Source organism: Marmota flaviventris, chromosome 8 (genome assembly GCF_047511675.1).
Source record: "Marmota flaviventris isolate mMarFla1 chromosome 8, mMarFla1.hap1, whole genome shotgun sequence".
Classification (NCBI taxonomy): domain Eukaryota; kingdom Metazoa; phylum Chordata; class Mammalia; order Rodentia; family Sciuridae; genus Marmota; species Marmota flaviventris.
Window position 1 is genome coordinate 57,436,633 of NC_092505.1, and position 27,703 is coordinate 57,464,335.

A 27,703-nucleotide genomic window follows, 5' to 3' on the forward strand; every position below is an offset into this window, starting at 1 on the left:
GTTGGTCTTTGGGTTTAAGCTGGGTAAATGAACGTCACTGAACACATGTTTGTTGCTTTTTATCTTCCTGCCTAGCTTGAACTATTTCTACCATTTTCTCTGCATAAACGACAGTGAATCAATTTGTTATAAGTAAGCTCTCTTTTGTTGTTTGCATTTGTGTATCATCAATGAAGTTGTGTGTTAATGCTGAAAAGAAAAATAAGGGGAAAAAATGAAATTTCTAACTCAAGGACTATGAAAAACAGACCATACCACAAAGGATTTGTATTTTAATGCAAATAGTATTTGATAGTTATGGATATATCTAGAAATTTTAAAGCAGACAAAATTTTTGTTTAAGGTCTCCGTGACCTGGTCACTTTCTTTTTCAACCTTTTCCCCAAACTAAGGTTAAGTATCCCTAACCTGAAAATTTAAAATCCAAAATGCTCCAAAATAAAAAAAAAAAAAAACTTTGAGTGCCAACATGACACCACAAGTGGAAAATTCTACACTATGAAACTTTGTTTCGTATGCAAAAATTATTACAAATATTGTCTAAAATTACCTTCAACTTGTATATAGATGCATATAGAACTGAATGAATTTCACATTTAGTCTTGAGTCCCATTCTTAGGATATTTCATTATATACATGCAAATTTTATAAAATAAAAAAAACAAATTAGAAATCAGAAACAATTCTGGTTCTAAGCAATTCAGGTAAGAGATATTCCCTATACTGCTAAAAGCCCTCCAAAACTACAAATCTAATCATATTACTTTCTCTGCTTAAAAACCCCTAATGGTTCCCGAATGGCTATGGGATAAAGTTTAAATTCTACATCACAACATAAAAGATACTCACAATCCCATCCCAACCTATCTTTCACATTTCTATTCTTGCACTTTTCATTATACAATGATTTACTACACAAAGTCCACAAATTCCTTGTTCTTTCAAAGCATTAGAGCCTTTCACATGTTGTTCTGTTTGAGTAAATATTATACCCCCTTTCTGCTTGTTAAAATCCCCCTTTAAAGCTCAAGTCAATTAATGTTTTCTTTGTGAAGTCTTTCAAAAGTCTATCAGAGAGTATTTGACTCAACCTATATGCTTGCACAGAATTTTTTATATGCCCTTAACTTATAACACTAATTTTTTTTTTGGTACCAACTCAGGGGTGCTTAACTACTGAGCAACATCCCCAGCCCTTTTTTGTATTTTATTTAGAGACAAGGTCTCACTGAGTTGCTTAGGACCTTGCTAAGTTGCTGAGACTGGCTTTGAACTCGCAATCCTCTAGCCTCAGCATACCAAGCTGCTGGATTTACAGGCATGCACCACCACCTCCAACCAACACTAGATGGTTTTGTGTCTGTCTGTTATATCAAATTAGAACTAGAAGGCAAGAGACAAGTTGTTATCCCTAGTTAAGAATATAAAACATAGCTCATAATAGAAATTAAATGAATATTTGCTTAGACCACCAATTTTTTCAAATCATTGGCTATGATAATTCTTACAAGTATTAAATAGATAAAGATATTTTAAGATTATTTCACCCAAAATAGTTTAAAATATCTTTTGTTGCCTTGCTGTGCTTATTAACTACTTTAACTAACCATCATTACATAAATGTGCAATTATTTTCATTTAAATTCACTGAAAATCCTGCAAAAAAGATCTTTTTAGTCAATCTAAAAAAATACTTACTTCTATATTTGGCAGAGTTATTGTCACCTGTTCACCTTTGCCAACTTCAAGGTCTCCTTCACAAGAAGTGTCAATAGAAGCAGGTTTGAAATCATCTAAAATTAGATACAAATATTGATTTTTTTAAGATAGAGCAATAATACCTTGATCTCAAAAATATGAGCATATTCTAATGCAGTAATCAGTTTTCAAAAGCCAGTAATTAAAATGGTTTAGAAAGGTATTACTATTACAAATAAGCAAAATACACCTGAGTTTATTTCTGTATGCTTAATTCTGAGGAAAAAAAAGAAACAGCTATACTCTTAAAATATTATTTATTAAACAATGATAGAAACATTTTTAGACTAAAATAAACTAGTCTAAGATTTTCTGCTGAAAGCTAAATAATTTCAGGACTGGAGTTGTGGCTCAGTGGTTCAGCGCTTGCCTAGCACATATGAGGCACTGGGTTAGCGCCTCAGCATCACATAAAAACAAACAAACAAACAAATAAATAAGGGTATTGTGTCCATCTACAACTAAAAATAATCTTATTTTTAAAAGCTAAATAATTTCAGTGTTGCTTAAAAGATGATATAAGTAGAATATTTTTAATTTTCAGTCTTTTTCCCTCATAACATTTTCTTAAACTACTTTTGGTCCCTACTACTACTTGTATAGCAGAATAAAATGAATGAACACACAGCAAAGTATTCATGGGAAACTTCAAAAAAGAAAAAGCAATCTTTTTAGTTTTGTGCTTTATGTTTTTCATGGATAAGTACATCATTAAAGGATGTTGAAATTTAACCAAATCTTCCACTTCAGAAGAGTCTAAAATAAATTTTAAATGTGAATTAAATCATGGTTCAAATGATGCCATTAAAATCTATTACCTGGAAGGAATTTAGGATACTGAGCTATCACAAGCTAAACAAATTTAAAACCTCTAAGATATGAAAGCTATAAAAAATTATACCAATATATATCAATAACTATAATAATTTTGATATATAATGTCTCAGGTTATAATGTGTTTATTTAACACTTTATTAAAATTAGCATACATACAAAATAGAAAATAAACAATAAACTTGATGAACTTTTACAAAATAACAAGTGTAAAACTACCAACCAAATTAAAAAAAAATAGAACATGGCAATGCAGCTCAGTGATACAGCACCAACAGAACATGACCAGCCCATAGATTTATCTTTATGTTAAACAGATTTATCTTTATGTTAACAATGTTACATAACAAAGTTTGATAGGTGAAAGTCTAAATTCAAAGTAATGGATATCCATTACTATGGTGGGTAGATCTTGGGAAAGGAGAAATTTTAATATTCATAAAATCAACACTGCTAATAAACAAAAGACTGGCCTTGCTTTACAATGACAACTACAGTGGCTAACATTTTTAGAACACTTACTATGAGCCAGACATTATGCTTCATACTTCATATTTAACTTTTTAAATAGGAAGTGATAACTCTGAAAAACAAAAGAAATCCATCCCTCTAGCCCTTAAACAAACATAAATGAATATAAAAATTCACACCATCTTTATAACAGATATTCTTCATACTGCTTTAATTCAAAACTGAATACATGCAAAATTATTTTTTTTAAATCTCAATGTTTATCCCTATATTTTAAGAAACAGATATAAAAACAACATAAGCAATATGAAAACTGTGAGGTTGGTTTATAATAACCCTAGAAGGTATAACTGAGAAATCAAAGGATAAAGATTAAACTGAAAATAAACTAAAGAGTTTGTTAGTAGTGGCAAGTTCAGTGAGAAAGATGAAAGCAGAATGAAGGTGTTAAGTTTTAGATGCTTGAATGAGGGTTTGGACAGAGAGAAATAAATGTTAATGTCAACTGATGCGAAGACAGTGATATTGAAGAAAAATTAGAATGGAACTTGAGTATCAAAGAGATGAGAAAGTAGAAAGCAGATATCATAAAAACCTAAGAAAATGAACACCAATACAAAACAAAACAATGATAATAGCTATTATGTATGAAGCAATTTTAAAAGTTTTTCCTAATCACTTTGATCTTTTAGCTTCCCAACAATTCTGTAAAGTAGCGAATATCCCTATATAACAGATAAAGGAAATGGGAGGTGGAAGAAATTAAGTCCCTGCCCATGATGATGCAACTAATATTTACTAAAGGTAGAATATGGAAGCACAAAACCAGTTAAAATAAAAAGATGAGAGGTTAGCTAAGATATATCAACAGGTAGATAAGAAAACTTCAATTTTGAGCTACCATATATTATTTGTGAATCTAAAGTGAGAACCAAAGTTCTTTTATAAAGATATGTACAATAGAGATGCCACTCAAATCTCTCACTATTTATATATATCTTTCCTTATTTATAAATATCATCATGCCTTATGTGAGCACCTGTGGTAATGGGCTTTTTTTGGTCTTCAATTTTCTAATTTTAACTCCTTCAAGGTCTTCTCATCAATCTACATATTCCTCTACCTCCTTCATCACTCACATCTAGTCCTATATTTTCTTTCATAATTCTTTCAGAGTCATCCCCTTCCATTCCTGCTAAAGACAAACTAATTTTCAGTTGACTAAAGGCTAAACTACTACAGCCTGTCCTGCTTTTCTCTGCATTTTTGTGCTATTAGAATTTGAATCCTATTTCAAAGTTCCTTCTTCCTTGAAGTCATTTCCTACTATTCAGAATCCCAAATTCCTTTCCCCTCCTGAAGCATTTACAATGCCATTCACCAAAATCTAATATAAACTACCTGGTATTATTTACTTCTTTGTGGACATGTCTATTGGGTTGTAATTTTTTTTTAAAGAACAGAAATGTGGTTTTTGCAAGTATTTTTAACATAATGGCTGTATGAAAGATCCTTGTAGTTGACTTGGGTTCATGTTGCTCATGCCTCTCTAAAAGACATCCAAACTTATTTTAAGTAAATATAAAGTGCTAAATTATGTGTAAAATATATGTTTTCTCATTATTTCCTATGGACCATATTCATGTATATTTCAAGATTTTATTGTTTCAGTGTAGATTCTGCCATATTCCTCTGTTCTTTTCACTAGTACACTTCTGTTCTCACAGAGTGCACACACTACTTAATATGTGACAGAGAATTCTCTATGATAATAAATGTGTAAGACATTAGTAATGGCAACCTAGATAAAACCATAGCCCTCTGACTTTCAATCTTTTTCTGAAATGACAAAAGGAAAATACAAAGAGAGATGACTGTCATTTAACTACAGCTAAATGATGCTGTAGAGAAGCCGGTCAGGTAACCCAAATGGTAAAGCAGACCTGTGGGAACCACAGTGACCTAAAGAATGAATAAGCCCAATCTTAGAAGGTAATTACACTGTGCTCCAGCCAACTGCTGCCAAGATTGCCAGGTCACCTTCTGTTTTTTGTTTTTTTTTTTAAAGAGGTAGAAATCTAGTTAAAAAAAAAAAAAAAAAACTGCCAAAATGGCTTTATTTGAAATGAATAGCAGATTAATGTTCAGTTATGCAGTAAAATCATTTTTAAAATATATAAAAAAGAGAAATGATCATTAACCTATCTAGATGGTAAAAATAAGAAGACATAAAAGACATAATTAACAAGGATAATTAAATAGAAAGATTTTTAGTTTTTGCATCTTTGAGTTAAAATGTTATTGTTTTAATGAAATACTTGGTAAAATATTTATTTTACCATGATAAAAATCAGTACTCATTCTAAAATCAGCATATTTAGTGGTATAAATGTATAAATATGGTCTCCAGGCTTTTAGACCAAAAATTAACAATAAAGTGACATAAGAGGTATAATTTTAAATAATATTTCCTCTTTTATATTTTAATCCCTTTGCCAAACATCAATTAGGTCAAGGAGGAAATTAGGAACATAATAATATCCTATGGGGAAAAAACTGGAAATCTTGATTTTTATATAAAAGACCCTGATTTTTAGGCATTCGCAATTAATTCAAGACAAAACATATAGCTATGAGGGCCAAACAAAGTATAATCTGTTAATCTTAACCTCTGTTTTAGGGTTTTATTAAGAAGTATTTTTTTTCAATTTATTATCACTTTTATTTTCACAATAAATCTTTGAATGGAATACTCTCACCACATTTTACCAATGGGAAACACCTTTAAATTAATGAAGCTAAGAAATGATCAAGTTAGGAACTCAAACCACATACTCTATCCATTCATATGACATGGCCTTTTTGTCTTATATCCACAGTTTTGTGCTTAGGGGGTGTTAGGGGATATGAGATAGTCATAAATCCCTATGAGAATTTGATAAAAATTATAAACCATTTACTTTTCCCTTCCATATAAAAATACATTTGAGAACATACCTATCAAAGACTGTATAATTTCAAGGAGTTCACAGCCTTCTGCAGCTTGTATAGAATGAGATTAACTGCAAAAGACAGAAATGTACTCAAAAGATCTTTAGCTTTACTTAACAATAAGCATGAATTTATTAATCAATAAGTCTACCACAACTATTCTGGACCAATTTATAATTCTAATTATCCTACAGTTATACAGTTAAAATGTTCCACTTTTTAGTACTGCCTTTTCTTTGCCTTCAAACATGTTATTTTTTTTAAGTAAACAACTTTTCAATTTCAAAGGGTTACATATATAGTTCTAGAATTAAAGAATTTGTTGAACAATTTCATGTTGATGCTTTCCATATGCTCTAAATATCAAATGTATTCTCTAAATTGACTAAATAACTTACTTTTTAGTTCTTACTTTGAGAATCCTATCATCAATTCTACCATGGATCTATTCTCTCTGGATTTCCTTTATCTATGTTAGAATCTTCAGGTTTCAAATATAATTACTATAGTTGTGAAGAACAGGAAAACATTTTCTACTTTGTCTTTAACACTTCTCTGTTTTGGCTATAGCATCATATAATGTCAACATTTTCATAAAAGAACATACAATTATTATTGTCAGTTTATTTCTTACAATTTGAACTAATTCAACTAACTCCAAAACCCATACTCTGTCCCATATTCCATCCAAAGCAAATAATCTTAACTATAAATATAATTTTAATCAATTTTTCATTAGTATCATTTCTGACATGTGCTCTAAAGCTTTACTACTTTTTGAGGGGAAGGTCCACTTAAAGACAATTTTTCTATAGTCACTGCTCATCATCATTCCATCATAGCAAAAAGTGGTGCCACTGAAAACTTAAAAATTTTATAATTTATTAACCTTTATCTGAAAATAAACGTTAAAACTAGCACTATCCCAAATCCAAAATTAATTCTACTGAATTATTTTATTCAAACTCTTTTACCAGTGAATCAACTACTGCTAATCATTTAGTTTACAATTGTAAGAACATACTATACACCTCCTGACCACATGCCAGACTTTTTAATAGATCTTATTTTCAAAGTCTGATAAATGTTTTTTAAAAGTTTATAGAAACTACATTCATTGGCACTCCCTATATATACATTACTATAACTCTTCAAAACCAATCATGATTACAATTCAAATTTTTCCAGGCACCTAATACTGCTCTATGTTTATGCCATCTTACTTAATCCTTACAAAAATTATGAAATGTCACTATTATCATTACCATTTTACACATAAGAAAACTGGGGCTAAGAGTTTAAAAAATATCACCAAAGTCAAAGTGTGTGTGCATATATATGTGTTTGTGTGTGTGTGTATGTATATACATATACATATATATATTTTTTAAATAGGCAGGGAGGGAGAGAAAGTAGAGGATAGGATTCCCAATCAGGTTTGTCTAAAGCCTTAGTATATTAAACTACCCAAATTTCCCCTGAACATAAAAGACAGAATACTATTTTCTCCCAAATTACATTAGCTTGAGTGCTAGTTATAAATTGGATGCACTTGTCCTATGTATGTGTCCTCTATTCTATAGTTTCTATTCCCTCACTCTGAATTCTTAGGAGTGAAGATCACCTAGGGAAAAACCATACGCCTGCTCAACAAGAAAGGGGAAAAAAGACTGAAAAAATTTTTAATGTCTTCTACATAACTGTGTGTTCAAACATCTAGGTTTATTTACGGTTACTATTATTGTTGTTTTGTCTATTTTTATCATCATTCTTGTACCAGGATTATCTAACTCTAACTTTGAAGATTTAATTCTGGGATATTAAGAACCTTTATAAGTGAAATGCTTTGACGCACTAGCAAGGAACTTGTCAAAGGCTACATTTTTATTAATTTAATTTCAGGTTTATTCCCCTAGAAGAGAATGTATACCCAAATTATATAAAAATATATTCTAGAGCAATTTTATAATCTTAAACCTTATAACTTGAAAAATTAAAAAGTTGTACTTTTTAATAAAAGTTAAAAATTACTGCATACTTGAGAAAGAAGAGAGGAGATACTATGAGAAAAAGGACTGTAGAAAACAGATAAGAACCATATCTTGCTTTGGGAAATGAAACTGAAGAGAAAGAGAAACCACAGAGCCAGTACAGCACTGTCTCACTACGGGGAGATTTAGATGACAGAGTATGGCCATCCAATAAAGAATAAACAAAAACAGCTCTGAAGATCTTCTCTTGTCATATATCTCCCCAATTGTTCTATAAAATGGATGTTAATATTGCTTAAGAAACCCCTTTAATAAAATGCAAGCATATCTTTGAAGGGTTAAAACCATTGATTCTTCTTACATTTACTATGAACTAGTAAAACTAGATTGTCTACAATCTAAGTAAACTTTTGGAGACTGAATTTTAATTAGGTGTTTAAATTGAACCATTGAACGTTCAGAATAAAATCCATAAAGTTTCTTTACAGAATGACTGAAAAAGGTGGAACGATGAAACAGTAAAGAAGGGCTGAGCTGGAGAAAGGAAGTGAAAAAATATCTGCTTTACTATTTTGCCATAGAAAAATAAGAGGTCATGATTCAATGATCTCAACGTTTCCTTCCTGCTCTAGAATTCTATGAGGGCTATTATGCAAAAAATGAATGTTTTATAGACAAAATCATATGCTGTACTTTTCCTTCCTGTCATGTCATCCAACTATTAAAACATGTGGGTAAACCAAAGGGTAGAAATCATAAAGATAAAAATCTTCCCAATAAAGAAATTAATAACACACCTTCAAATACTTCGATAATTAGTATTTGATAACAATGAAATCTGGGTTTGGAAAGAGAGAGATTGAAATGGTTAAGAACTTTTCCCCACCAAAAAAAAAAAAAAAAAAAACAGTAAATAAAAACCCTCATCAGACAGAGGTGAGGAAAAGGAAGGAAGACTGTCCCCATCAGCTTCAAGGCATTCCCTTGGCCCTGCCTTGGTCCTTTGTACTGTTTGTCATATTATTTTCCTTTCCATTTCTGCATCATACACTTGTCATGTTAGCCTCCACAGTCACCCCTACAGATCTCCACAACGCGCCCCTTCCAGTCGGTTGGTCACACTTAAATGCGCCCAAGGTTTACTCACACCTAGGACTTCTAACAGGGTAGTAGATTACGCTGTACCCTCTCCACTCCCACCTCCAGAGGAGTGCAGGGGCGGGGAGGTTATGGGAACAGAACTCAGGAGTTTGCGCCTTCACAAGCCCAACCAAGAAGGAGGTGCCCCTTCTATCCCCCTGGCAGTCCCCACTCACAGCGTATAGTGTGGAAGGCGCAGCGTGGGTGCTTCTCGAAACTCTCGCCTAACTTGAGAACTCGCTCGTGACGGTCAATGCGCGAGAGTCCCGCTGGTCCATTCATCCTTGCCCACTAACTCCGACTTCGCCTACACAACCATCTGCCACCTCAGCCCAAAGCAGCAACACTAGCGGCAGGCCCCCAGCGCCGCCACCCCAGACTCCGCCCCGCGCCCTACGTGCACGTCTCCCCGGCCGCCCCTGGAGCTCTGATTGGCTGCCTAGTGACGGACGCCTCGCCCCTTGGCGCTTCTCTCCGCCCCCCCATCCCTTCCCGCGTAGCGACGCAGGCCGCTTGGCAAGGGCCACCTCACCGTGGTACGTGGGGGAACTAGGATCCATTGGTGCAGGAACGCGAAACCGGGATGAGGTAACTGACCTGAGGTGGTGGCTGGGGGCCGAGAGGGCCCTGGGATACCGGGATGTCCGGATGCCGGGCCTTTGGACCCAGTGAACCTGCATGTAGGGCCTCTTAACGGGGGAATCGGCCAGCCACGCCTTCTGTGGAGATCTTGGTGTGGAAACTGAGGCCTGAGGAGGGCGGTGTCTGGGTACTAGGCCTGGCGACTGGCCAAAGGACTGGTAGCGCCAAAGCCGAGTCTAGAATCTCGGGGAAAGGAGCCTCGGTGCTTGTGCGTGACTGGAAGCGACGCCGTTACCTCGGCAATCTTTTTGACCTTTTAATTACCGAGGACGTTCCCGGTGGTATTAAGACTGGAGGAAGGACGTGTAGGAAGGAAAACGAGGATTCGAAGTTAGAAACCGCAGGCGTTTAGGATCAGTTGTAACTGCATTGCAGTGGATTTCTTTCTTTCATTTATTTCCATCATAGTGGTTCATGGAGGCAGTAAAAGAGCACGACTAGGGAGAGGTGATTCCCGAAGGATCAAGGCTGAAGCTCGAGCTGGTGTTCTGGTAACTGGGTAACAGTATTAATAATTGATCAATAATCGGCATTCTTTTTCTCCGTCATTGTTCATGAATTTATTGTAAAGATGAGAAAAACATACACAAACGTTTACAAATGATTGCTGTAACAAGTGGTTGATTTTCAGGACAATTGTGTAATCAAACTATACTCCCTTACTTCTTTATTAGGCATATTTGTCAGTTTATTGTTCTATATGGGTAGGTGAATGTATCTCCCTCGGTCTGTGAACTCAGACTGTTTCATATGGTAGGTAAGTGCTCAGGTTTTAGAGCCAGGATCTCTGGGTTTGAATTCCAGCTTCATACTTAAAAGTGTGACTTTGTGCAAACCAAACTGCCCCAAATTATGCTTAAGGGTAAGGGATGTGATGCTCAGTGATAGAGTACTTGCCAAGCACCGGCAAGGCGCTGGGTACCAGTAGCAGCATTGCAAAAGAAAAAAAAAGTTATAAGTATGCTTATCATTAAAATTAGGGGAAAAGAATGCCTGTTCTTTGTGATCCTTGACATGATTAAATGAAAGCATTTGAACACTTCATAGCACATAGTAAGCTCTTCAAATGATTATTATTAAGCTCAGTTGTATTGTCATATTTTAAGACTATCATTTTTCCCTGCCTTCTTTTCTGAATTTTGGATTATTCTAGGAGGTAGGAATTGCTGTTAATTTTACTTTCAGATAAGAAAACTGGTTAAGAGAAGCTTACTTCTTTAATTATTGTCTGAATTCTTATCTATGTCATCTATTTAGCATTTCACATATTTTGTATGCTTAAGAAGTTTTACGTTTATTTTTATATATGTACACATAACACTTTTCTTTCCCAACCAGAATATTAGCAAGGAGTCTGCCCCATATGTGTCATCATAAAACTATGAATAGAAAATATATAAAAGAAAAAACTGACTAGTGAACATGAAATATGGCAGAGTCCCTCTAAAACTCATAGAAATGCAGTTTCAAACAAGACTATACTATTTAAATAGAAATCTCAAAGATTGGCAAAAGTGTAAAAGATAATATTAAAATATGTATTCCTATGATTCAGTCATCACCATCATAGGGAATTTGTCCTATGGGAATACTAGCATGAATTCATAAAGACTCACACATTGATATCCGTTGCTTCTAATAATATATAGCCTAAATGACATCCAGTTAGCACACTTAAATGTATTTTGATGCACTCTTATAAAGGAAGGATAGCATAATGCAGCCATTGGAAAGGATGAGATAATTGTATATACTCCCTTAGAAAGTTTTGCACCTACTATGTGCTAAAAGTTGCTCCGGGCTTTCTTTTTCCTAGTACTCTTAGCAATTTTGAAATATTCTTTAAAATATTTGCAAAAGGTGCATATCCATATATGAAAAGATTCTATTGAAGAATAAGACAAGCCAATAAAAAATGGTTAAGGGATATGAATAGAAAATGTATAAAAGAAAAAAATGACCAGTGAAATGAAATATGCCTGACCTCCCTAATTAATATTCAAAGAAACACAAATTAAAAGAGTATACCATTTGGATATGAAATTAAGTAAAATATTTTAATGATTTATATTTTTCCCTTCAAGGGATGATCTTGATGCCTATATTATGGTCAACTTTTTGAAATAAAGGATAGACTGTAGTGCCAGTTCTGAATACTAGCTAAAAAAGTGAGCTAGAAGTAGGTTATTCAGGAATATATTTTGTGATTTTTACTCTTTTACAAGGGAAGGAATACAATGAACATTGTAATTAAAACCATAGGTTTTGCAATCAGACTAATCTGATATGTCTGATGCCACCATATATTGATGAAACCATGATAAGTTTCTCAACTTTCAAGTTTTACTTTCTTATTTGTAAAATGGAAACGATTACAAGGTCTATCTCAGAGTCCCATTGTGAGAATTAAATAAGATAATTCATTTAAAAGTACTTAGCAGAGTGCTTATCTCATAGTAAATACTTAAATATGTTAATTTTTATTAAAAGTAAGGGAAAGCTAGGTATGGTGCTGCATGCCTGTATCTCAGCAATACAGAGATGTGAAGCTGAGGCAAGAGGATTGCAATTTCAAGGCCAACCTCAGCAATTTAACAAGGTCCTAAGCAATTTAATTATACCCATCTCAATATAAAAAAATAAAAGGTGTTAAAGTGCCCCTGGGTTTAATCCCCAATATAAGAAAAAAAAAAGAGAGATACTTTTTATTAAATGATGACTTATGTTGAACTTCAAATACTTAAAAAGTTTTATATAAACAAATTTTAGTAACAATTTGAGATGTGAACTTCTAAAATTTTTAGGAGAATTGATTTTATTCACTATACTCTAGAAATAATTTTTGGTTTTCTTATAATTACACATTTCTGAATCTTAGTGTGATGTTTAACTCATGTCATGTTAAACATCTGTCGTGTGACACAGCCACAGTGATGGGATGGAGGAAATCACCACAGCCAAGCCAATACGTAGCATGCCCTGGAACTTCCAGAATTGTGAGCTAAATAAACCTCTTTTTTTTTTTTTATTAAGTATTGGAAAATGAAGTCATGTAGATGCCTTCTGCTAGCATATACCAGAATTCCAGGACTCCAAGGAAATCAGGTGTTCAGCATAAACAGCATTGTTTTTAGGAACAGTGAACTACTCTTTTCACAGAATAGTAGAAACCCTTCTAATATCCACATTCAAGATGCCAGCCAAGGAATGACCTTGTAAGCAGACCTTTAAAACAGTAGCCTTATTAAGTCTGCAATATGAATTTTTTACCGCACACTCAGTTTTTCATGTGTAAATTCTACTCCAGAATTGTACATATCGGAGAGAGTAAATGTAAAGCTCCTAGCACAGTGAAAATGCAATACCAATACCTATTATAAATGTTACATGTAAGGTATAGGGATGTAGAACTCTTTTAGATGTACATTAATTAGAAAAACTAATTTCCTATAAAGGAAGAAATGAAAAAAAAACTACATTTCTAAAACAAGGCAAGAAAAACTTTTTATTCATATTGATCTTCAATTTCATACATTATTTAGGGAATGAATATTTTATGGCTTTTTAACCTTTATTTTCTGATTCTGTTAAAATACAGGTGATATGTGAAATGAAGCCAACAGGTACAGACCCAAGGATCTTATCTCTAGCTGCTGAGGTTGCAAAAAGTCCTGAACAGAATGTCCCTGTTATATTGTTGAAGTTAAAAGGTAAGAAAAAGACTTTATGATTTTTAAATAAAATCAGTTCTATCATTGGTTCAGTTTTGAATTGTGCAGAGAAACCTTAACACTATGATATGGCAATGATTTTTTTCCTTTATATTTTTAGTATTGAACAACATATAAAAATATAAGTAGCCTTTTGATATACTGAACAAAAATAAGTATATCTTATTTTCTTTTGCCTTAGAAATAATAAACAACACACCTGTAGGAAGCTCAGAATTGAAGAAAATCAAACAAGATATATACTGTTATGACCTCATTCAATATTGCCTTCTGGTCCTCGGTCAGGATTGTTCTCGAATCCAGGGTGGGTGGACTACAATTTCCCAGCTTACACAGATATTAAGGTAAAATGAATCAATAAGTCAGCTTGTTCTTAAGGAATTTAGTATTTTTATTGTGATTTACAACATTTACTTCTATTTTATTTATTTTCCTTATAGGAATTGGAATATCCTGTGATAGGTTTTTAATTATACTTTTAGATTATTATTTACTTACTCTATTTGGAATTTTCTAAAACTTCCCTGCTAAACTTCAATAAATGATGATCATTTATTATGCTTATTACTAAATCACAAGTGGCTGATCTGCTCTTTACTGACTCAGGAATATTTGAAGAAATGAAGAAATTAAGAACCTACATCTGTACTTTAGAAACTTAAAATAGAGATTGGGTGGCAGTCATGTAAATGTGTGTCACAAGTGGAATGAAATTGGTGCCAAAATGAAAGTGCATGAGCAGAGTAGTATAGGAGAACAGATATAAAAACTATTCATTTCACTTTGTATTTATTTTGGAGACTAACTTTCTAAACTGCTTACTCCTACTTTATTAGATAAAGTATTTATTTAGATAAAGGCCAAATTCACACTATACAGTTGAAAATTTTAATAAATGTATACAATACTCTTTTCTTCTTTAGTTTTTGAGTTTAATGATTTTCTTAAGTAATCTTTAATTACTTTATGTTTTGATAAAATATGCTAGCTCATGACAGTATTAATTGAGCATAATTATATTTACTAATGCTTTCTATCAAAAGTATATACTCTTAAGTAATTAATTTTAACAACTAAAGGGAAAATAAAAACTGTTGCAGTATATGAACATTTGCCATTAGGTGTATAGTGGGCTCAATATGTAGTTTTTATTGCTTGTTATTGTACATTTTGTTGGAAAGACTCAAACAGTAGTACTCACTCATTAGCCTACAACCCTTGATTTGGGGTCTCTTTGGTATTAGTCTACTCCATAGGTACTTTTTTGACTTCTGAGTGTTGAATTCATATCCAAAGAGTGGCTTTTATGTGAAGGTTGAAGAAGATTCATTTCTTCTAAATGACTTTTTGTCCTCTAATGTATATTGTAAAGTGTTCCTCCTAGAGTTAGGGTTTTGCTTGTTTTTCCTTCTAATATAAGAAATATGCAGGCAAGTAATTTTCAGGTCTTAGAGAAGTTGATCTGTTGGAAAGCAGAGCTGGTGTAAAATTAAAGAGTATTTTATTTCCTTATCTGTCCCTCAAAAATTAATCCCATCCTGAATATGGTATTTTTCAGCTGTTGGATGTCTGAAATGCTTCACTTAACAGAAATTTTATTCATGAATTAAGGTATTTTATGACTTTTAGAGTGATTGAGCCCAGTTCACTGAAAACTCAGCTCATGTCTTTTTATTGTGAGCCGAGTATCTTTGATTTCCTGAATGGCTGACATGTTCTTTTTTAAGATCTATGAATTCTGGACCTAAATACAAACAAGATCCATACTACACTATGCTTTTTATAGAAAGTTATTAGACTAGTTTTACAACAAGTTTTTTATTGACTTGGCAACAAAAGTAGGATATTCATTAATGTATAATGTCTAAAAAAGTTAGAGCATTCAGCTGATGTTTATGATTAACACAAATAATTTACATTCTTCTTTAAGCCATTGCTGTGTAGGCTTAGATCCAGGAGAAGATGCAGAGGAATTTTACAAGGAATTACTTCCATCAGCAGCAGAAAATTTTCTAATTTTGGAGAGACGATTGCAAACATGTTTCATCAATGCAGCTAAGGTGTGTGTTTAAGTGTTTTGTGTTTATAGCCAATTCATTTTAATTTCTGAGAATATGTCCTATTTTATTTTTCAAACGTGCAATATTTGACTGAAAGTACAATTAGTATAGAAGATTTAACATTCTAAAAATCACAATAAAAAATTATCTCTACTTTTGACATTTTTTATATGCTAGCTAAAGCAGACTGTATTTTTTTTCAAAGAATCTGCCTTACTACTCAATTTTGTGCTTCACCCATAGTCACTTATGTCCATAACATCTTCCTAAAACATACTTTCTACTTCAATTATCTTATTATTCCACTCTGTATATTAGTTTGTTCTCTAAGCCTAGAACTTTTCTCAGTAGCTACAATGGTGAAGAATAATAAAAATGATCTTTCACATCTCTTCTCTAATCAAGAGATTAGAGATATTTTCCGTTTAAGAAGTATTTCTTTTGTACATTGTGCTAGATGCTACATGAACTCTTCTTTGATCCATATATTGCCCAATTCCAAATATTTGAAGATTTTCTGGATACTTTATTGGTACCAATTTTAAATATAATTTTATTGTGGTCAGATAACATTATATCATTTTAATTCCTTGAATTATTTTCAGAGTTGTTTTATGGCCCTCTATATGCTTCATATTGGTTTGTTTTTCCTTTTCGCACTTTAAAGATTTTTTAACATTGTCTTTTACTATCTCTTATTTCTGTTATAAATTTAGCCTTTGTTTATTTTCATTCCCCATTATATAATATAGCCTTTTTATTTGTGGCTGCTTTTCAGACATTCCTATTTTCTTTGGTTTTCAGCAGTTTTTCTTTGATGAACATTAGCGTGGGTTTCTTTCTTTTTTTTTTTTTAATGATTGTAAAGATAACTTTATTTTCTGTATAAACCCAATGAAAATCATTTTAATAAAGGACTACTGTGTTTACATATAAACATATATCTAAAAGCTGGACTATATCTAAAGCTGATTTTGGTCATAACTCAGAGAGATGGCCACCCTGTGCTTCCTCTAAATTCTTTTTTTTTCCTTTAATTTTTATTGTTGGTTGTTCAAAACATTACATAGTTCTTGACATATCATATTTCACACTTTGTAGTGTGGATTTCTTTATATTTATCTTGCTTGGGACTTACTGAACTTCATATATTTGAGTTTATGTATTTATTCACATTAAGAAAATTGCCACTGTTTTTTCAAATAGTTTTTTTCCTGCCCCATTCTCATTCTTTTCACTTGGGTATTCCAGATTGCTAAGGGTCTATTCATCTTGTTATTATTGTTTACTTCAGTTTGGATCATTTCTGTTGCAGTTCACTGAGCCCTTTCTTCTGAGATGTCTAATCTGATAATATTCCTGTCTAGTGAATTTTTTATTTCATGTATTATATTGTTTAGTTCTGTGATTTCTATTTTTCTCTTTTAGAGTTTTCATAATGGATGAGATTCTCTGTTTCTTCACCTATTACTCCCATATTTTCTTAAAGATTCTTTACCATATTTATTATAATAAGTTCTTATTTACAAATCTAGTTCATTTGAGAGTCTTTCTATTAACTGTATTTTCTCTTTACACTGGTTCAAATTTTTCTGCTTCTCATGTCTAATTTTTTGTTTTATAATGGACACTGTGACTGATACATTCTTGAAATGCTGTTTTCCTGTGAAAATTGTTGAGAGCAACTAAATTCTGGCAGATTGGTTGAGTTTATAGAGCATTGGCTTTAATTTTTCTCAGGATACATTTACTCTAGTTTTGTAGTTAGAGTATTGCCTTTAGTCCTGATTTATAATTCTTACTTCTTAGATGTGGTCCTTTAGTTTAAAAGTTGTTAATTCAGATTGTCTAACTAGGAAAAACTTAAACTCCAAATTTTTTGTGCCTAACACTGGGTGGATGATGAAATTGCCGCTAATTTCTTTCAAACTTCTCCGGGACTCCTTGGAGTCTCTTCTCACACATGCACATTATAGAAATCAAGAATTTATTGGAAATGTATAAATAGATTTTAGAACTCCTTGCTTTGTGGCTTACTTCCTTCAGAGATATTCTGGCAGCCCCAAACTCCAACTTCTGATTCCTCAGCCTATTTATACTATAGTTGTTTTTGTTTTTTTAATTGACATATAAAAATTTACATATTTATGAGGTGCCTGTGATGTTTTATTACACATATACATTGCATAATTTAAATCAGAGTATTCACCAGTGGCCCGCGGCGGGACAGAGCTTCCAATCACTCCTGCAAGGTAGGCGGGCCTGCGACCCACCGGCAGAAGAGGAGCAGCCGCCTGCTGAGAGGCTGAGCCGCCCCCTCCCCCTGCGCCGGCATAGTAGAGGGAACTGGGACCAAACACAGAGCAGGCCCAGCGGCCTGCTGAGGGGCAGAGCTGCCCCCCACCCCCCTCGCCTGCCAGGTAGGGGAAGGGTGACCACCGACAGAAAAGGCCCAGTGGCCCGCGGCGGGACAGAGCTTCCAATCACTCCTGCAAGGTAGGCGGGCCTGCGACCCACCGGCAGAAGAGGAGCAGCGGCCTGCTGAGAGGCAGAGCCGCCCCCTCCCCCCCGCGCCTGCAAGGTAATCGGAACTGAGACCACCATCAGAACAGGTCAGACCTGCAACCGAGAGACAGAACAGGCCCAGTGGCCTGAGGAAGGGTAGAGCTGCCCCCCCCCCACGCCTGCAAAGTAGGCGGACCTGCGACCCACTGGCAGTACAGCCCCAGAGGCCTGCAGAGGGGCAGTGCCGCTGCCTGCGCCTGCAAAGTAGGCAGAACTGCGACCACCGACAGAACAAGCCTAGCGGCCCGCAGAGGGACAGAGCCGCCGCCCGCGCCTGCAAGGACGGCGGACCTGCTACCGACTGGCAGAGCAGGCCCAGCGGCCTGCCGGCGTGGTAGGCACATTGCCCCAATTGGCGGAGGGGCAGAGCCGCCGCCCGTGCCTGCGAGGGAGACTTTGCAACTATACAAGACCAATATAAATATATAGGGGGAAAATTCAATAGCACAACAGTTTCACCAAGAAGAAAGGAACGCGAACAGTATGAAGAGACAAGGAAAGAAAGGACCACAAGCATTGCAGGTCAACTCAACTTTAGAAGAGGTAATAGCTGCAGCTGATGGAATGTCAGATAAAGAATTCAGGATATACATGCTTCAGATGATCTGGAGTCTCAAGGAAGACATCAGACAGCAAAATCAGACAATGAAAGATCACTTCAACAATGAATTACATAAACAAATCCAAGAAGCAAAAGATCAACTATACAGGGAAATAGAGGTTATAAAAAACAAACAAACAGAAATCCTAGAAATGCAGGAAGCAATAAGCCAACTTAAAAACTCAATTGAGAATACTACCAGCAGAGTAGAACACTTAGAAGACAGAACATCAGACAATGAAGATAAAGTATTTCAACTTGAAAAGAACATAGACAGCTCAGCAAGACTGTTAAGAAACCATGAGCAGAACATCCAAGAAATATGGGATAACATCAAGAGACCAAATTTAAGAGTCATTGGGATACAGGAAGGAACAGAGTTTCAAACCAAAGGAATGAGCAATCTATTCAATGAAATAATTCGAGAAAACTTCCCAGACTTGAAGAATGAGACAGAACCCCAAATCCTAGAAGCCTACAGGACGCCGAATGTGCAAAATCATAAGAGACCCACACCTAGACACATTATAATGAAGATGCCCAACATACAGAACAAGGAGAGAATTTTAAAAGCTACAAGAGAAAGGAAACAGATCACATTTAGGGGTAAGCCAATCAGGATAACAGCTGATCTTTCAACACAGACTCTGAAAGCTAGAAGATCCTGGAATAACATATTTCAAACACTGAAAGAAAATGGGTTCCAACCAAGAATTGTGTTTCCAGCGAAATTAAGCTTCAGGATGGAAGATGAAATTAAAACCTTCCACGATAAACAAAAGTTAAAAGAATTTGCAGCTAGAAAACCATTTCTTCAAAACATCCTTGGCAAAACATTACAGGAAGAGGAAATGGAAAATAACAATGAAAACCAACAGTGGGAGGTAGGACACTAAAGGGGGGAAAATAATCAAAGTGGAAAACAAACCATGTTTAGTAACATAAATAAACAAATATGGCTGGAAGAACAACCCATATCTCAATAATAACCCTAAATGTTAATGGCTTAAACTCACCAATCAAGAGACACAGGCTAGTAGAATGGATCACAAAACAAGACCCAACAATATGCTGCCTACAGGAGACGCATTTGATAGGAAAAGACATACATAGGCTGAAGGTGAAAGGTTGGGAAAAATCATATCACTCATATGGACTTCGGAAACAAGCAGGAGTATCCATACTCATATCAAATAAAATAGATTTTAAGCCAAAGTTAATCAAAAGGGATAAAGAGGGACACTACATACTGCTCAAGGGAACCATACACCAACAAGACATAACAATCATAAATATATATGCCCCAAACAATGGTGCAGCTATGTTCATCAAACAAACTCTTCTCAAGTTCAAGAGTCTAATAGACCACCATACAATAATCATGGGAGACTTCAACACACCTCTCTCACCACTGGACAGATCTTCCAAACAAAAGTTGAATAAGGAAACTATAGAACTCAATAACACAATTAATAACCTAGACTTAATTGACATATATAGAATATACCACCCAACATCAAACAGTTACACTTTTTTCTCAGCAGCACATGGATCCTTCTCAAAAATAGATCATATATTATGTCACAGGGAAACTCTTAGACAATACAAAGGAGTAGAGATAATACCATGCATCCTATCTGATCATAATGGAATGGAACTGAAAATCAACGATAAAAGAAGGAAGGAAAAAGAATATATCACTTGGAGAATGAACAATAGGTTACTGAATGATCAATGGGTTATAGAAGACATCAAGGAGGAAATTAAAAAATTCTTAGAGATTAATGAAAACACAGACACAACATATCGGAATCTATGGGACACATTGAAAGCAGTTCTAAGAGGAAAATTCATTGCTTGGAGTTCATTCCTTAAAAAAAGAAAAAACCAACAAATAAATGATCTCATACTTCATCTCAAAATCCTAGAAAAAGAAGAGCAAAACAACAGCAAAAGAAGTAGAAGGCAAGAAATAATTAAAATCAGAGCTGAAATCAATGAAATCGAAACAAAAGAAACAATTGAAAAAATTGACAAAACTAAAAGTTGGTTCTTTGAAAAAATAAACAAAATCGACAGACCCTTAGCCATGCTAGCGAAGAGAAGAAGAGAGAGAACTCAAATCACTAACATACGGGATGAAAGAGGCAATATCACAACAGACACTTCAGAAATACAGAAGATAATCAAAAATTATTTTGAATCCTTATACTCCAATAAATTAGAAGATAGTGAAGGCATAGATAAATTTCTTAAGTCATATGATCTGCCCAGATTGAGTCAGGAGGATATAGACAACCTAAACAGACCAATATCAATTGAGGAAATAGAAGAAACCATCAAAAGACTACCAACTAAGAAAAGCCCAGGACCGGATGGGTATACAGCAGAGTTTTACAAAACCTTTAAAGAGGAACTAATACCAATACTTTTCAAGCTACTTCGGGAAATAGAAAAAGAGGGAGAACTTCCAAATTCATTCTACGAGGCCAACATCACCCTGATACCTAAACCAGACAAAGACACTTCAAAGAAAGAAAACTACAGACCAATATCTCTAATGAACTTGGATGCAAAAATCCTCAATAAAATTCTGGCCACTCGGATACAAAGGCACATCAAAAAAATTGTGCACCATGATCAAGTAGGATTCATCCCTGGGATGCAAGGCTGGTTCAATATAAGGAAATCAATAAATGTTATTCACCACATCAATAGACTTAAAAATAAGAACCATATGATCATCTCGATAGATGCGGAAAAAGCATTCGACAAAGTACAGCATCCCTTTATGTTCAAAACTCTAGAAAAACTAGGGATAACAGGAACATACCTCAATATTGTAAAAGCAATCTATGCTAAGCCTCAGGCTAGCATCATTCTGAATGGAGAAAAATTGAAGGCATTCCCTCTAAAATCTGGAACAAGACAGGGATGCCCTCTCTCACCACTTCTGTTCAACATAGTTCTCGAAACACTGGCCAGAGCAATTAGACAGACGAAAGAAATTAAAGGCATCAAAATAGGAAAAGAAGAACTTAAATTATCACTATTTGCAGATGACATGATTCTATACCTAGCAGACCCAAAAGGGTCTACAAAGAAACTATTAGAGCTAATAAATGAATTCAGCAAAGTGGCAGGATATAAAATCAACACGCATAAATCAAAGGCATTCCTGTATATCAGCGACAAACCCTCTGAAATGGAAATGAGGACAACCACTCCATTCACAATATCTTCAAAAAAAATAAAATACTTAGGAATCAACCTAACAAAAGAGGTGAAAGACTTATACAATGAAAACTACAGAACCCTAAAGAGAGAAATAGAAGAAGATCTTAGAAGATGGAAAAATATACCCTGTTCATGGATAGGCAGAACTAACATCATCAAAATGGCGATATTACCAAAAGTTCTCTATAGGTTTAATGCAATGCCAATCAAAATCCCAACGGCATTTCTTGTAGAAATAGAGAAAGCAATCATGAAATTCATATGGAAAAATAAAAGACCCAGAATAGCAAAAACAATGCTAAGCAGGAAGTGTGAATCAGGCGGTATAGCGATACCAGACTTCAAACTATATTACAGAGCAATAGTAACAAAAACAGCATGGTACTGGTACCAAAACAGGCGGGTGGACCAATGGTACAGAATAGAGGACACAGAAACCAATCCACAAAACTACAACTATCTTATATTTGATAAAGGGTCTAAAAGCATGCAATGGAGGAAGGATAGCATCTTCAACAAATGGTGCTGGGAAAACTGGAAATCCATATGCAACAAAATGAAACTGAATCCCTTTCTCTCGCCATGCACAAAAGTTAATTCAAAATGGATCAAGGAGCTTGATATCAAATCAGAGACGCGCCGTCTGATAGAAGAAAAAGTTGGCTACGATCTACAGTCGGTGGGGTCGGGCTCCAAATTCCTCAATAGGACACCCATAGCACAAAAGTTAATAACTAGAATCAACAAATGGGACTTACTCAAACTAAAAAGTTTTTTCTCAGCAAAAGATACAATAAGAGAGGTAAATAGAGAGCCTACAACCTGGGAACAAATCTTTACTCCTCACACTTCAGATAGAGCCCTAATATCCAGAGTATACAAAGAGCTCAAAAAATTAGACAATAAGAGAACAAACAACCCAATCAACAAATGGGCCAAGGACCTGAACAGACACTTCTCAGAGGAGGACATACAGTCAATCAACAAGTACATGAAAAAATGCTCACCATCTCTAGCAGTCAGAGAAATGCAAATCAAAACCACCCTAAGATACCATCTCACTCCAGTTAGATTGGCAGCCATTATGAAGTCAAACAACAACAAGTGCTGGCGAGGATGTGGGGAAAAGGGTACACTTGTACATTGCTGGTGGGACTGCAAATTGGTGCAGCCAATTTGGAAAGCAGTATGGAGATTTCCTGGAAAGCTGGGAATGGAGCCACCATTTGACCCAGCTATTCCCCTTCTCGGTCTATTCCCTAAAGACCTAAAAAGAGCATGCTACAGGGACACTGCTACATCGATGTTCATAGCAGCACAATTCACAATAGCTAGACTGTGGAACCAACCTAGATGCCCTTCAATGGATGAATGGATAAAAAAAATGTGGCATTTATACACAATGGAGTATTACTCTGCATTAAAAAATGACAAAATCATAGAATTTACAGGGAAATGGATGGCATTAGAGCAGATTATGCTAAGTGAAGCTAGCCAATCCCTAAAAAACAAATGTCAAATGTCTTCTTTGATATAAGGAGAGTAGCTAAGAACAGAGTAGGGTCGAAGAGCATGAGAAGAAGATTAACATTAAACAGGGATGAGAGGTGGGAGGGAAAGGGAGAGAGAAGGGAAAATGCATGGAAATGGAAGGAGACCCTCAGAGGTATACAAAAGTACATACAAGAGGAAGTGAGGGGAAGGGGAAAAATAATACAAGGGGGACAAACGAATGTCAGTAAAGGGGGCAGAGAGAGAAGAGGGGAGGGGAGGGGAGGGGAGGGGAGGGGAGGGGGGATAGTAGAGGATAGGAAAGGCAGCAGAATACAACAGACACTAGTATGGCAATATGTAAATCAATGGATGTGTAACTGATGTGATTCTGCAATCTGTATATGGGGTAAAAATGGGAGCTCATAACCCACTTGAATCAAATTGTGAAATATGATATATCAAGAACTATGTAATGTTTTGAACAGCCAACAATAAAAAAAAAAAAAAGAAAAAAAAAAAAAAAAAAAAAAAAAAAAAGAGCCACGTGGCTCAGTGGTAAAACACCCCTGGGTTCAATCCCGAGTACCAAAAAGTGAAAAAAGGGGGGACTAATGCCCCGTAATCCCATCAACCAGGGAGGCTAAGGCAGGAGGATTCAAGTTTGAGGCCAGCACGTATGAATACGTAAGAATAAATCCCGTCATTATGCATGGCTGTAAGGCATCAACTAAAATATGCGAAAGGTGAAAAATAAATAAGTAAAAATAAAAAAAATAACAAACAAGCAAAAAAGACTAGAATTCCTTATGTCAAACAAATATTGAACATGAAAAAATATAAATATTCTAGGAGAATAGATATTGAAGGGTGATTTTGTCAGGCTGCCTGGAATTTCCCCTTATGGCAAATGTCACTCTCTGGGAAACCCCTGCTCCCAGGACTGGCTGCTGGGAATGGCTCTTCTCTTTGAGCTGTAAGTGAACCCTAGTGTGGAGTCACTGGAGGGTAGAGGCAGACCCTGTCCCCTCAATGGGGACCCTGGGCTCCACTAGGATCTCAAAGAACCTCTGTGCTTCTTCTAGTTTTGCCGACCTGCAAAACTGTGGCCCTCCATCCTCCAAACCCCCTCCCCGGGGAGGGTTGCCCATGTTTTGAAATAAATCTGACTCCAGGAAAGGGGTCATGAGGGCCCCGGGCTGAAGAACCACGTGTTCTAAGTAGTATTTTGGGTACTGTTTTATTTGTTGCTAGTGACTTAAGAGTTTGAAGAGTGGGTTTATAGACCAACTAAACTGTAAATTGTTCCAGAGAAAATGTCATTAAAAAGACTCCTGAGAATATAAAACAGTACTACTAGGGTAATCCTTCTTAGAGAAAGATACTAAGTTGGAAATATCGTAAAGTAATGAAATAAAATAGTCTCACATTATGGCCATATTAATTTGTTCTCTCTTTTCTGTACTGGGGATTGAACCCAGGGGAACTCTACTGCTGAGCTATATCCCCTTTCTTTTTTATGTGAGTCAGGGTCTCACTAAGTGGCCTAGGCTGGCCTCAAACATGTGATCCTCCTGCTTCAGACTCCTAAGTGGCTGGGATTACAGGCATGCGACACTGTGCCTGCCTCCCTTTAAAATCATCTCTAGATAATTTATAATACCTAACGTGAATGCTGATAAGTAGTGGCTCTACAGTATTGTTTAGGGAATGGTGATAAGAAAAAAAAAAAAACTGCTGGTTTAGTACGGACACAAAAATTTCCCCCAAAATATTTTCTTCTTTTTCTTTGGTACTGGGGATTGAACCCTGGGGCATTTTACCACTGACCTCTATATCAAGCCCCTTTTAAAATTCTTTTACTTTGAGATGGGGCATTGCCTTCCTGCTGAAGGCTGAGGCTGGCCTTGAATTTGTAATGCTCTAGCCTCAGCCTCCAAGTACCTGGGATTAACAGGTGAAAAAAAAAAAAAAATAAAATAAATAAATCAGAGTATTCATATTTAACTACTCAAAACATTCATTATTTCTTTTTTAATATTTAATTTTTAGTTTTAGGTAGACATAATATATTTATTTGATATTTATGTGGTGCTGAGGATCGAACCCAGTGCCTTATGCGTGCAAGGTGAGCACTCTACCACTGAGCCACAACCCCAACCCCACACTATTTCTTTACAGTGAAAACATTCAAAATTCAGTCTTACAACTTTTTGCATACATAGGACATTATCATTACCTATAATCACCATATTGTGCCATAGAACACTAGAACTTATTTCTCTTATCTAAATACAACAACCTTTTCCCATTTCTCCCCTCTCCCTACTCTTCCCAGATTCTGGCAACCACTATTCTACTCATCTTTTCTGAGGTTTTGTTTGTTTGTTTGTTAAGATCCCACATTTGAGCAAGATTCCATATAAGTAAGATCATGTGGTGTTTGTCTTTCTGTGCCAGGCTTACTTCGTCTAACATGATGAAATTGACTTCTGTTCATATTGTTACAAGTGATAGAATTGTATCCTTTATGACCAAATAGTATTCCATTATATATATGGGCCACATTTTTATATTCATTCATCCGGTTTTTTGTCTTTGTTTTTTGGTACTGGGGATTGAATCGCAGGCACCTTACCTTTGAACTACATCCCAGCCCTTTTTTGTTTTGTTTGTTTATTTGTTGAGACAGGTCATCTAAGTTGGTGAGGCTTGTGCTTCTCCTCCCATAGCCTCCCAAGTTGCTGGGGTTACCTCATGCTCATTGCACCAAGTTATTCATTCACTCAACAGTTGATAGACTCATGAATAGTGCTGCAGTGAATTATGGGAATACTGATTTCTGTTTGGCTTCTTGATTTCATTTCCTTTGTATATATACACCTATTAGTGGGATTATTGGATCATATGTTAGTTGTATTTTTGATTTTTTGAAGAACCTCCATACTCTTTCCCATAATGGTTGTACTAATTTACATTCCCACCCACAATGTTTAAGGGTTCCCTTTTTACCACATTCTTGCCAGCACTTTAAATCTTTTGGATAATAGTCATTCTAACTAGAGCCAGGTGAAAAGTCACTGTGGTTTTGATTGGCATTTCCCTGATGATTAGTGATGTTGAGCATTATTTCATATATTTCATGTTAGCCACTTGGGTATCTTCTTTTAAGAAATGTCCTTTTAGTCTGCTGCTCATTTTATAATCAGTTTTTGTTTGGTTGGTTGGTTGGTTTTGTTTTGTTTTGTTTGCCATTAAGAAGTTCAAGTTCCTTATATATTCTTAACCCCTTATCAGATATATAGTTTGCAAATATTTTATCCCATTTTTAGTTTTATGTAATCCTGTTTGTCAGTTTTTGCTTGTAATTCCTATGCTTTTAGAGCCTTAGCCAAAAAATGTTTGCCCATTCCTGTGTCCTAAAGCTTTTCTCCCATATTGTCTTCTAGTAGTTTCAGTTTCAGATGTTAACATTTGTCTTTTATATTCATTTCAAGATAATTTTGTATATGATGAGTTGCAGGTGTCTTAATTCTTCTGCATGTAGATATTCAGTTTTCCCAGCACCATTTATCTCCAGTGTGTGACACCTTTGTTTTAAATCAGTTGAGTATGGATTTATTCTGGGACATTTATTCTGTTCTATTGGTCTATTATACCTATTCCCTGCTGCTTTGGTTACTGTAATCTTATATATTTTGAGGTGAGTTTTATTCATTTTTACTCATGATTCCTTTGGTTATTTGAGGTTGTTTTGTCTGTGTGTGTGTGTAGTTCCATGTGAATTTTAAGATTTTTTTTTTTAGTTCTGTGAAAAATGGCATTGTTAGATTATAGCTTCTTGTTTGAACTCCTTTCTTTGTGATTTGTTAGAGATCATTTCCCTGTGTTACACAAACACTGGCAAGTACTCTTGACAGAAAAGCCAGAAGTATTAGGGATCTCCTAAAAAACAGAACCAAAAGGAGCTACCTCTCTCTCTCTCTCTCTGTCCTCCCAACCTCCTTCCCTCTCTTCCTGGAGGGTGGGGAAGCAGGGGCAGTGGGAATTGGCAACTGGGGAAGCTGACAAGTCCCAGGATCTACAGTTGGGTGGTGGCATAGTTCCAGTCTTAGTCTAAAAGACTGAGAACCAGTTGAGCTGATGGCATAGTACCAGGCTAAAGGCCAACAGGCTCAAGACTCAGGAAAA

General features: G+C 35.2%; 2 protein-coding genes across 7 annotated transcripts in view; one reads left to right on the top strand and one right to left on the bottom strand.

Moving 5' to 3' along the window:
- The window catches only part of Eaf2 (ELL associated factor 2), a 42,539-nt gene extending 32,991 nt beyond the window's left edge, over nucleotides 1-9,548 (bottom strand). Inside the window, exons 1-3 of one of the 3 annotated variants that reach the window (XM_071615294.1) lie at nucleotides 9,362-9,446; nucleotides 6,061-6,125; nucleotides 1,699-1,793 (exon numbers count right to left, since the gene is read on the bottom strand). Coding sequence is in view for 1 of the 3 variants with exons in the window: in XM_027936160.2 (XP_027791961.2) it covers nucleotides 1,699-1,793; nucleotides 9,362-9,467 (201 nt within the window). In the remaining 2 variants the exon portion in view is untranslated. Of the gene's footprint in view, nucleotides 1-1,698; nucleotides 1,794-6,060; nucleotides 6,126-9,361 lie in introns of those variants that run through there. The other 2 variants (XM_027936160.2, XM_071615295.1) reach the window with 2 other exon arrangements.
- A 127-nt stretch (nucleotides 9,549-9,675) lies between these two features.
- Nucleotides 9,676-27,703, top strand: part of Iqcb1 (IQ motif containing B1) — a 57,621-nt gene continuing 39,593 nt past the window's right edge. The window contains exons 1-5 of one of the 4 annotated variants that reach the window (XM_071615297.1): nucleotides 9,676-9,773; nucleotides 10,203-10,318; nucleotides 13,426-13,537; nucleotides 13,740-13,902; nucleotides 15,489-15,618. In XM_071615297.1, coding sequence (XP_071471398.1) covers nucleotides 13,438-13,537; nucleotides 13,740-13,902; nucleotides 15,489-15,618 — 393 coding nt within the window. In that variant the 5' untranslated portion in view covers nucleotides 9,676-9,773; nucleotides 10,203-10,318; nucleotides 13,426-13,437. Of the gene's footprint in view, nucleotides 9,774-10,202; nucleotides 10,327-13,425; nucleotides 13,538-13,739; nucleotides 13,903-15,488; nucleotides 15,619-27,703 lie in introns of all 4 variants that reach the window. The other 3 variants (XM_027935983.2, XM_027935984.2, XM_027935985.2) reach the window with 3 other exon arrangements.